The sequence below is a fragment of the Diabrotica undecimpunctata genome, chromosome 8 (genome assembly GCF_040954645.1).
Source record: "Diabrotica undecimpunctata isolate CICGRU chromosome 8, icDiaUnde3, whole genome shotgun sequence".
NCBI classification, from domain to species: Eukaryota; Metazoa; Arthropoda; class Insecta; order Coleoptera; family Chrysomelidae; genus Diabrotica; species Diabrotica undecimpunctata.
Window position 1 is genome coordinate 132,177,074 of NC_092810.1, and position 11,587 is coordinate 132,188,660.

At 32.7% G+C, this 11,587-nt stretch overlaps 1 protein-coding gene across 1 annotated transcript; it reads right to left on the bottom strand.

Annotated features, from left to right (window-relative positions):
• Nucleotides 1-1,378: 1,378 nt before the first annotated feature.
• On the bottom strand, nt 1,379-10,493 carry LOC140448028 (beta-1,3-glucan-binding protein-like). The gene is made up of 4 exons (XM_072541071.1): nt 10,257-10,493; nt 6,485-6,624; nt 3,714-3,877; nt 1,379-2,045 (listed from the first exon to the last, which is right to left on the bottom strand). Exons 1-4 carry the CDS (start codon nt 10,491-10,493, stop codon nt 1,429-1,431), a joined length of 1,158 nt encoding a protein of 385 aa, XP_072397172.1. The 3' UTR covers nt 1,379-1,428.
• Between the last annotated feature and the right edge of the window lie 1,094 nt (nt 10,494-11,587).

Sequence of the window (11,587 nt, forward strand, 5' to 3'; positions counted from 1 at the left end):
GAAGTACATCTAGCCTTCATCGACCAAGAAAAGGATAACACTACTTAACCTAAAAATCGGAAATAGACTATCAGAGCGAATAAAAGTACCTAAAGGACTAAAATAAGGATGCAGTATGTCACCCATACTGTTTAATTTATATATTGAGACAGTCCTCCAAAATTGGAAAAACCACTACCAGGGAATGGGAATCCCCATAGGAAATGACGTACTGTTCTCCCTAAACTTTGCGAATGACCAAATCATTCTCGCCCCACCTTTAATATTCTTATGTTCTAAAATTTAAGATAAAGCGTCTACACAGAGAATATGTAAAATGGGGGTTACAAGTCACCATAAAGAAAACAGAATATTTAGTTATCAATTCAGATGAAAGGTTGAAGTGTTAATAGACAAGGACGAAAAATTTAAATATTTAGGTGCACTCATTGATAAGAACGGCTTGGGAGAAACCGAAATTAAACACCGAATTAATCAGGGACGTAAAATTGTAGGATGTCTGAACTCCTTATGGTAGATTGTTGGCAGTTGAAATAGAATATTTGAGAAGAAGTGCTAGAACATCAAGGCTGGAAAGGAAGACCAACGAATCTATAAGAAATAACATGAATGCTACAGTCACGGTCATTGACAGAATAGAAAGAAGAGGTTTAAACTGGTTTGGACACCTTTTGAGAATGGCTGACAAACGTTTGTCCCAAAAACTTTACAGATAGAAGCCCCCTGGAAGAAGAAAAAGAGGTAGGTCTCGACGCTTATGGAATTAAGGAATTAGAAGAGCGATGGAATCGAGAGGTTTGTAGGATGAGCATGCCTTCGACCAAGAAGATTGCCGGAGGAGAACGGGTCTCCAAAATGTATTGTATTTACAAGTTGGATCCTATAATATATATATATATATATATATATATATATATATATATATATATATATATGTATTTATAGCGTAACAGGAATTATTGACATCCAAACATTTAAAAATGGACAATGTATGCCAGCTATAATTAAAGTAGTAAATTTTATCAAGAGCAGAGGACTAAATCATCCACAGTTCAGACAGTTTTTAATTTCATCAATTGATTGAAGTCTTGCTAAAGAGAAACATAAAATTCAAATTTTATTTATTGCTGTTGCATATAAGATCAATGCAAATTGACTAACGCCTTCGCAAATATCTTCATCTAAAAATTTGTCAACTTAAATTGGGTTCTGCATGTACGACCTACAAAGGTTTCTAGATGGTAATTTTTTGATACCAACTTTTAAAAGCCAAAAAAAACTGTATCTTAACCAACCAAGTGGTTATTTAAGATCAAATGTGTAAAAATTATAAAACGGTTTATTTTTAAGGATTTGAGGTAATTAGTAAAGAACACGATTGTATGTTTTAGTTTATTTTATTATATAACTTATTTTATTTTTAAATATTTACAGTGCCCAAACTCTTACGTAGTCAACCTTAAGATGAGAGTCGTCTGAGTTCAAATTCCAAGTAGGTTTCCATTGTTGATTAGCTTGCCAGAAGGTTGTCATACCCTCACGGTAAGGCTGAGAACTGGACCATGGTTTTCTACCGGACTTATTATCTACATCATCGGGGAAATAGGCTCCTCCAATAGCCAAATTAATCAATATATGAAACTCGGCGTCAAATGGAGCCATCTTACTACCTTGAGCCCATGGATTTGGTAGTCCACTTGGTTGAAGATCGCCGTATTGCCAGAAACCGCCATCAGGGGGTGTAACTGTACCAACTTCTTGATCATCGACAGAAAATTTGATATGTTCAGGAGTCCATTCCACTTGATATCTGTGGTAAGCATTATCCCATCCGCCGTTCCATGAGGTCTTTTCCCAGTGAGTTTTCATGAATTTATTGTTTTGTGGATTGGGTCCCCAATGTAGAGTACTAGCTTCTAATGGAGTTCCAACGTTTTGTCCACTGGTTGAATAATACTGACGATTTCCTCTGCTTTCCATTATGTCGATTTCTCCAGATGTTGGCCAACTTCCATAAACCCATTTACTTGGTAACATCCAGATTGCTAAAAAATATATAAATAATGTTAAACAAAACTTTAAAAATATTTTAAATATTATAAATTTATTTTTCTATTTATTCACGAATCTAAGAAGAACCATCAAAATTATACTAATTGTCTTGAAAAATTATCTGAAGTACTAAAAAGTAAAACATAATGAGAAAGTATACAAAAATGAATAAACGAAATAAAAAAATGGATAATCAAAAATTGCGAAGAAACCGAATTACTACTTGGAAAAAGTAAGAAAAAGCAAAAGAAAACAACATCGTAACAGATTTCAACGAACCATGCAAACTCTGGCAAACATATACTGGACCTTTTCTCTGACGATCGTAATTTAGAAACCGCCAATGAAAATACAGACTTAACTGGACCACCAATACTAGAATTCAAATTGAAAAATGTGATCTCAGGTTTGAAAAAATAATAAATATCTAGGACCCGATAACTTACATGCGGAAATAATTAAATTCTTCAATTTTAAGCATCTATGCAAGCTCTATAACAATATGCACAAAAATGGACATACCGCCTGAATACTTGATTGGTTGAAGTGAATTTTCGTAATAATTCCAAAGAAGCACAACGTCAGTCGCTGCGAAGATCATCGCCTAATCAGCTTAATAAGTCACCTACTCAAAGCGTTCTTAAAAGTTATTTACAAGCGAATTGTGAATTATTCTTCACTCCGTTTGATTTGAATAACAGCTTGGGAACACCCAGGCTAAGACCAGAGAATGGATGTCTTTATTTTCTTTATCGATTACCAAAAGAAAATAGAAATTTACAGACGAAAGAAAAGCAAAAACTTCTATTAACTGTAAAAAAACGTCAGTAAGAAAGTAAATTGTGTCACGAGAAAAGTAAAGTTTGATGATAGTTTTTCAAGCGCTTCATTCCACGATGAAATGGAAATTTGCAACTATCATAGTTTGGATGATCCCAACAGCGACATAGAAGAATAGTGTTTGTTTTATGGTAAATATGGTTAATCAGAAATGTGGTACAAATGCGGAGTTTGCCATAGATGAGCACATAAAGCATGTAGTGGTTATGATAATCACAACAGTTTTATATGCGATTATTGCAGATAGAGTGTACTTTGAAATGTTTTTATATTAGTTTTTTTACTTAAGTTTTTCTTTAAATATGTTTTTTTATATAAAAAAATATATAGATATTGTTTGTGAGTTTATAATTATTTTGTGTTTTATTTTCATGTAATGTAACCCTTGGGCGGTATTATATCATCACTGGGTGCAATTACCCGCATGGTCTGATAATTCCGCCCGAGTGTAAGTTTGTGAAAATAAATGTAATACTTCGCAAAATAGTATTTTACTCCGAATTTTGATAGTTGACGTTTTGTTTCAAGACTTACAGTTTTTGTTTAATTCAATAAATTGCTTAAGTGGGTGGCAATACCTGCACTTCCCCTAAATTCTCCCACCATAATTGCTAACTTCCAATAATAAAATCAATACTTGACGAAAAAGATAATATCTGAAAAGCTACACAGAAATGTAACGAACCAAAAAAAACGGAATTTACTTTCATCCCTAAGCATTTATGTGATTCAAAAGTTTAACTTTTGATTTCATCAACTGTATTTGCCTGTTATATAACATATATCGTTACCACCTTACTTTTACTTTTTTTAAAACATACCTGGCCATAACCAGTCTCCAGCAGGAACTTTAGCGCTAACTTCAACTCTACCATATTTAAATGAAAATGAGTTTAAGGTCCTCATACGAGCGCTTTTTACGGGATTTACGATAGCATTTTGTGAACCTGTTCTTCTACATCCTTCGTTGTCGCTACCTGTACAGCTAAAATACAAAAGATATTATGTAATCGCGTTTATTAAGGTCGTTTGTTTTAAAAACTAAAATAATTAAAAACACAATTTAATTATCTCAAGTAATATTATATGAATATAGATACGTAAGATTAGATCTAGATAAATCAAGTTTTTATCATGAAGAGCGTTTGAATGGATTTTAGTTCCACAATCATGCTTCAAACTAAACTTCCTAAAAAAACTAAAGAACTATTTACAAAATATTTTTAATAGACGAGCAAACAGCGTTCAGTTTTTGTCAATATAGTGTTGAATGAGGATTCAATACTATATTGACCATATAGCCGTTAAAAATGCTCTGATTTCAGGAGACTTATGAGAGATAATAGCCGGGCATGAAAAAGGATTAGTAATCCAACCGTCACTGGAAAACTTTCGGCCAAAAACTTTCGGCCAATCTGACACAAGTCCTTAATTTGATGTACGCTCTCTCGTACATATCCTTCACGAGCCTTCCGTACTTCTCAGGACCCCATTTCTCTTTCATACATTTCCATAGCTTTTGTTTGGGAACTGTGTCGTACGTTTTCTCAAGATCTATAAATACCAGATGTAACTTTCTTTTCTTCTCGCCGTATTTCTCTATTAACTGTCTCAAAGCCAACAAGGTATCCGTTGTTCTCCTTCCTGGCATAAACCGAAACTGCTCTTTTCCTATAGATGTCTCTCTCCTTAATCTTTTATCTGCAGTTTTCTAATAACTTTTTATTGTATGCGACATTAACTTTATCCCTCTATACTGTTTGCAGTCCCGAATGTTCCCTTTATTTTTATGAAATGCTATCATCACTCTGTCTCTTCATGCATTGGGCATCGTTTCTTCCTCATATCCTACTCATCATTTTCCACAAAATATCCCTTCCTCTCCTAGAGCCCTCCAAACTTCCACAGGTATTCCATTAGGTCTACTGGCTTACTTCATCCTATTTAACGACTCGACAACCTCACCTCTCTGAATGATATTTGGACCTCAAAGAGATGAATTAACCTGCAAGTGGAGAAGGGTACTCTATGGTACTGAAAACATCGTCAGACATATAAAAGCTAAACGGATACGATGGACAGGTCATGTGGTAAGATCAGAGAAATAGAGAAAGACAGAGTGCTAAAAACAGTGTTTTTTGAGAGATCAGACGATAGAAGATCAGTAGGCCGTCTCAGAAAAAGATAAAAGAATGATGTTAAAGCTAATTTGTCTAGGATTGGGAAACAACAATGGAACATGGAAGCGAAATATCGTAGAAGATAGAAAGCTATAGGGAATGTCGGAAAGACACCCCGAGTTGTAAAGCCACTCAAGAAGAACCTCATTTCTCACTATCCCGGGTATTAAATTCTCATTAGGGATCTAACATCCTCTGTCGGTCCTCTGGTGCTCTTCATTTAGTAACTTTCTAAAGTAGTCATGCCATCTTTGCTTTATTTCAACATCGTTTCTTAACACTCTTCAATCCGTACTCCTAAATATATCGCATGTTGATCAAGTCGTTTGATGACTTGTCCCTTGCTTTAGCAATGCTGTATAACCTTTTCATCCTCTTGGATGTTTCCAACTCTTCATACAGCTGTGCAGATTATCTTTCCTTGGCAGTAGCTATAGCGCGCGCTCTTTTATTCTTTTCATACCTGTTTCTAGCCTCTTTCTTCTCTCAAACCATCTGTTGCACTTCATCGTTCCACCACCAAGCTTCTTTGCCTTTACTAGATGTTTTTCCTAGCACTTTCTCTCTCATTCGCACCACAACTTTACTGTTGGCTTCTCACCAGCCATTTAACGGATTAGGACATGTTTAATGTAGAACTTATATTCACCCAATACTAAAAATTGCTGATTTTGGATGGAATAGGAAATGGAGAATAAATTCCTAGTGAACGATGCATGGAAAGAAATGTATAAATAAAGAAATTCAATAGGATTGTTCTTTGCACCAAGAGAAACCTATATATCAAATATCTAAAAGGTTTTCTTTAAGAACAAGAAAGAACAAAAAATATTAGAAAAAATGTAAAAAGAATATGATCTAATGTTTAAGCAAGGCCCTTCCTTACTCTAAGAGGAATCTATATACTAAGTTTCAAGATTATAGAATTTTTCCTTTAGGAGTACATAGGCGGACAGACCAACAAACGAACAGACAGATAGGCACACAGACTGAGAACTTTCATTAAGGACCGGTTGGATTCATAAAAACATGTATCTGACTAATTATTTGCATACGGACACAATGTTTTAGTTGTCTATATTATTAATGAACCAAACAGAATAATAAAATAAGTAAAAAAATATGTTTTTAATACCAGAAAAAATAAATTATATTGAACTGGGTCTATAACAGTTGAAAAAGAATTGGAAATTTTTTTTTGTCGCAATTTCCTAGAGCAAATCAAAACAGCATAGACGACAAATTTAAGACATTCGGTCTATTCGTTTATCATTAGTTGACTATTTATAGGTAGCTAAAGTATTTTGTATTGTTAATATATATTTATATATATATATATATATATATATATATATATATATATATATATATATATATATATATATATATATATAATTCATAAAACTACTAACCTAGCTCCAATGTCAATGGTACCAGAATATAAGAAATCTTCTCCATATTCATCTGCAACAAAAGTGGGTTTGATATGTAACTGGCCGTTTTGAGTAAAGCTGTTACGTCTGTCATCTGTATACCATTCAAATTCATTATTCTAGAAAGTAAAAATTATTGTTAAAATTATTAAAAGCAAGCTTCCTTGATATCCACCGGTTATGTAAGAGTATGCAATAATACACTTTTAAATTTCATTCCAACAACTACTTTAATTTCACGTTTAATTCCAATGGGAATTGTTGAATATCTAACACATTTCTTTCTTTGGAATCGGAGCAATGCGAAAGGATCCTGCTGGCAAAAATGCCATACGACATTATTATCATCTTTATCTTTACAGTTTGTATGTTGTATTAACAGTGTTATATGACTTTCCAATTGTACCTAATCCATAGCATCGCTTAATTGATCGTTGCAATAGAACTCACCATTGGCCTACCATATTGTACTATTGGCACTTAACGCTCAATTAATAAAAATGTTAAAAATGAATAAAAACAAAATACTTTTTGATAAAAGACTAGAATAAGAGATCTTCAGGCCATCAACCTAATAAATAGCAAAATATTTAGACATTTAGCATTTTTTTGATAAATAATAACCTTATTGAAGTTTAGAAAGAATAGGAAATAATGAAAGAGTTATGTAATTAATTATTTATTCATAATAATACCAACATTTAGACTAGTTAATAACAGTGGCGGTTGGTGAGAGAGGGTCTACGGGTCACCGCTCTCCCAAGAAAAAAGATGTACAAACAATTAATATTATTTTAGATTTTTATATTTTATATTTATATGTAGAATACTTCCAATATTAGAAGACATAAATTAAACATGAAATGGAATACAAAACATTGAGTGGAAAAATAGTGTTTGCGTACAAACATTGGATGTCAGCGGAAAGTTAAGCTACATCATACCACAAAAACAGGAACCAACACTCAATAAATATCACAGAAAAGCAGGAAAATAAAATGTATGTGAACCAGAGATAAAAACAACCACATAAACAACATATGTAAAGAATTGGTGCAACATGCAAGCCGCCATGAAAATCATGAACTATTTAAAAAAGTTAAATTTTTTTAATTTAACAACAATGAATTTAACAACTCATTCTTCAGGGCAACAACTTCAGAATTAGTGATGAAAATAACCTTTATTCCCATTTACAAAAAAAGGTTAATTAACCGTATTCAGTAATTACAGAACCATTGTTCTTATTCCATATCTAAGCAAAATCCTGCTACATATAATCAATAAACGGCTAAAGAACTTTCAAGTTCCAGAGATAGCGAAAGAAAAATGCGAATTCGTGCCAGGAAAAGGAACACATGAGCAGATAATGAACACCAGACAGATAATAGAAAATATTTGGGCTCCCTGATAGCCAATAATGGCGATAACTCCTCAGAAATCAAGAGTAGACTAGCAATCACCCGAATCGTAGCAGCTAAATTAATTAAAATATGGAAAGACCGAACAATAATAAGCAATACATACTAAGCTCAGGTTAGACATGTCCTTATTTTTCTGATTACTACAAACGCAGCTGAAGCATGAACTCTCAAAAAAATCGATTAAAGTAAGAGTAAAACAAAGATTTAATGAAATTCATGTCAACGCAAATGAAGAACTCATTGCTAATCTCTGTGCTTTTAACGATAAGAGGAAACAGTAATACATTTTTCGACCATAAACTCAAGTATAAATATACATTTGAAAACTCCGGGGGACAGAAATCTATGATTGATTTTATAGTCACTAATAGACAAATCCACCCAAAGCAAATTCTAGATATCCGAACTTTAAACTGAGCAGACGCAGGGAGTGAACACAAACTAGTACTAGCAAAAATAAGAATGAACATAACACCAAAACATTTTCTACAGGAAATCACAGAGGAAAAATTCAATGTAGAATTATGTGGAACGACTCTACAAGAGAAATGTATCAAACGAGGCAAGCACAGAAGCGACATCGAACATATAAACGAGAGCTGGGAGAAAATTAAAAACAACATTGAAAAAACAGCAACAGAAGCTCTAGAAAAACGCAAAGTCATAGTGAACAAAAAAAAAACAACAAAACACCATGGTTCCGAAAAGAAGTAAAAGAGAAATGTAAAGAGAAACGAGAGGCCTACACGAAGTACAAAACATCAAATATCCCAGAATCCCGAAACACCTATAGAAGAAGATGAAATGAAACAAAGCAGTTGGTAAAAAGAACAAAAAATGAACACTGGGAACAGTTTACAAAAAGGATGGAAAGCGACTTCTACGGTACACAAAAACAAATATGAAGATTCATAAGAAACCAACGGAAAAAAGTGGCAGAATTGAAGGAATACAATAACATACCAGCAAACGAATGGGAAAGATACCTAACGGAACTGTTTAAAGGTAAGGAAAATAATAATCAACACAATAACGTACCTAAATTACTAACGAAAATACTTCGAAGAATATCAGGGAAAAGTCTGTTGGATAGGGAGAAAAGGGAAAACATAAAAAGAGCATGCAATATAGAAGACATCAATGGATGGGTGACAAAACGGAAACAGGAGTGGAACGAACACATTAGTAGAACGGCAGAGGATAGAATAGTACCAATAGCACGAGATAAGTCACATTTAAACAATTTAGAAGGCTAATATTGAAGAAGAAACAGGCTTTAGAGCCTATATACAAAAAGGAAGAAGAAGAAGTGAGATCGAAGCCTTCGAAATGTTGGTCTACAAATAATTCTACGCGTGTCCTGGACATCACACAGGACTAACTTATCAATTCTGGAAGGGCTTGATATTAAAGACAAGCTCTTAAAAAACTAAACTGTGAATACCTAAATTACTTTGGCAACATAGCTAAAAGAATGTAAACCATGGAATTACTGGTAATAAAATAAAGGTAAAGGGGCAAAGACCGAGTGAAATATGTCCAACACGATAAGCACACCAAGTGAAAACTATGGTTGGAGAATTCCTTCATGAAGCTGTCCATCTGGTACAAGATCGCAGCCAATGAAGACAGCAATATTTAGAGTGTAATCACGCCCTGAAAAGGACTTAAGGAATAAAGACGAAGAGGGATTTTATATTCACACTTTTCTGTTGAATTTCCAGTCACCATTCAACATTTTGTCAAATTAGTACAGTATTGATGATTGGTTATTTTAGTAATGATGCCAACGATGAAAACTGCAGACTGAAATATGGTTCTCAAACTACTTTGAAATTGATCAATACGTTTCTACGGAATATAATTTTGAAAGAACGATTGATGGAGCATGTCATACTGTCCATCTAATACACTTTAATTCTAGAAATTTCTGACTTTAACGAAAATATTATGGAAAGGTTCCTCTTCGATAAACACGTAATAATTATATTTTATTTTAAAAAATAGGCTTTTGTGAAGTACCTATTATATTTTTGTATTGTCGAATTTGCAACCCCATGAACAAAATTGTCACCAGCCGGCACTGGTTAATTATAATAAGTATAAAAATAGATACTCATTCTAAAATTTTTTTTTTTTAATTTTTTTAAATAAATTAAAGATTTAATCCTAAATTCTACCAAAAAATTTAAATTTATAAATTCTTAATAAATTAATTTAAATTTCAAATATTAATAAAATAACAATTTAAAAATTAAATAAAATAATAGCAATAAAATCAAATAATAATAAAAATAGCAAAATTAAATAATATAATTAATACTTACTCCACCACCAGTTAAGGTTTGTTCATGGTCCCATTTTGATGCGTCCAACCAGTCAAAGTTGTCCTCAAAGATCAGTTGACCAGAACATAAACTGCCGTTTTTGGGTGCATGTAAACCACTTGCGGTTGTTATCGAATTTTTAAGACATAGGGAATTAACGTCGTTAAATAGTATCACGGAAAACACAAACAGTATCAGAATCATCTTATCTAAGTTTTTGTATACTGTGCAAAACATCTTATTACCTAACGCTTATATACAAAACGACAACGCTGATATCTTGATTGATTGGAAATTTTGGAGAGGGGACTAGATAATCAAATTTGTATCCAAAGTATAGTATCCTAGACGCCGGTAAAAATTTGATCAGATTTAAATTATATGAACTGTAGCAGTATCATTTAAATTAATTAATAATATACATCCATCAAAATGTATATTCCTCTTTTGGAAGAATCAACTATATTGATTTGAAAGAGCTGATGATTTGTGATCTCAAATTATTTCCAAAATTTTAAAATCGTTAAACAAAGAATTATTTTAAAATTTGTTTGCACTATCAAGACGCAGAAAAAATCATTCACATCCAAACTAAATAAAGACTAAACACCGAGTACTAACTGGATACTATAGAATAAAATAAAAATATGCTTTATTGTCACTGATAATTATTCGACTGTTCTAACAACCATTCAAATTTCGTCATTTTGTGTCATGTGGAACAATTTCACCCAATCATGTCAACATTAGACTGATAATTGCATTCAGTGCAATTTTCAATCCCTATGACAACACGATCGAGTTTGACAACTTCATCCAAATAAATTTCAAAATGAATTAGCAAAAAGTGGTGTAGAAGAACAACAATTGCTAAAAATTACTGGTCATGGCAATCAGAATTCTATAAAACCATACTTGAATCTCGATCAAGAACACCACAACAAGATTATAAATATTATGCGTGGTAATAGATCTTCTATAGTAGAGAACAGCAACCAATCTAATGTTAACTTAAATTTTAATAATTGTACTTTCACTAATTGTACTTTTAATAAATAAATGTTTCGTTATGTTGAGTTATGATTTTTTTTTCGAAAAATTATCCGCCGAATATCCCTCGGACATTGATGAATGCCTCATAATTTCATGACAAATTTCTCAAGCTCGTTGCTTGGTAACAGCACTCAGCCTTCGGCTTCGTGCTGTTACCAAGGAACGAGCTTTCGATTGTCATGAAATTATCTCGTCTGTTATCAATGTCATAGGGATATACTACTGAAAATTGCACAATTTTATGGACAAAGTTTACAAAAAGTCAGAAAATCACAATA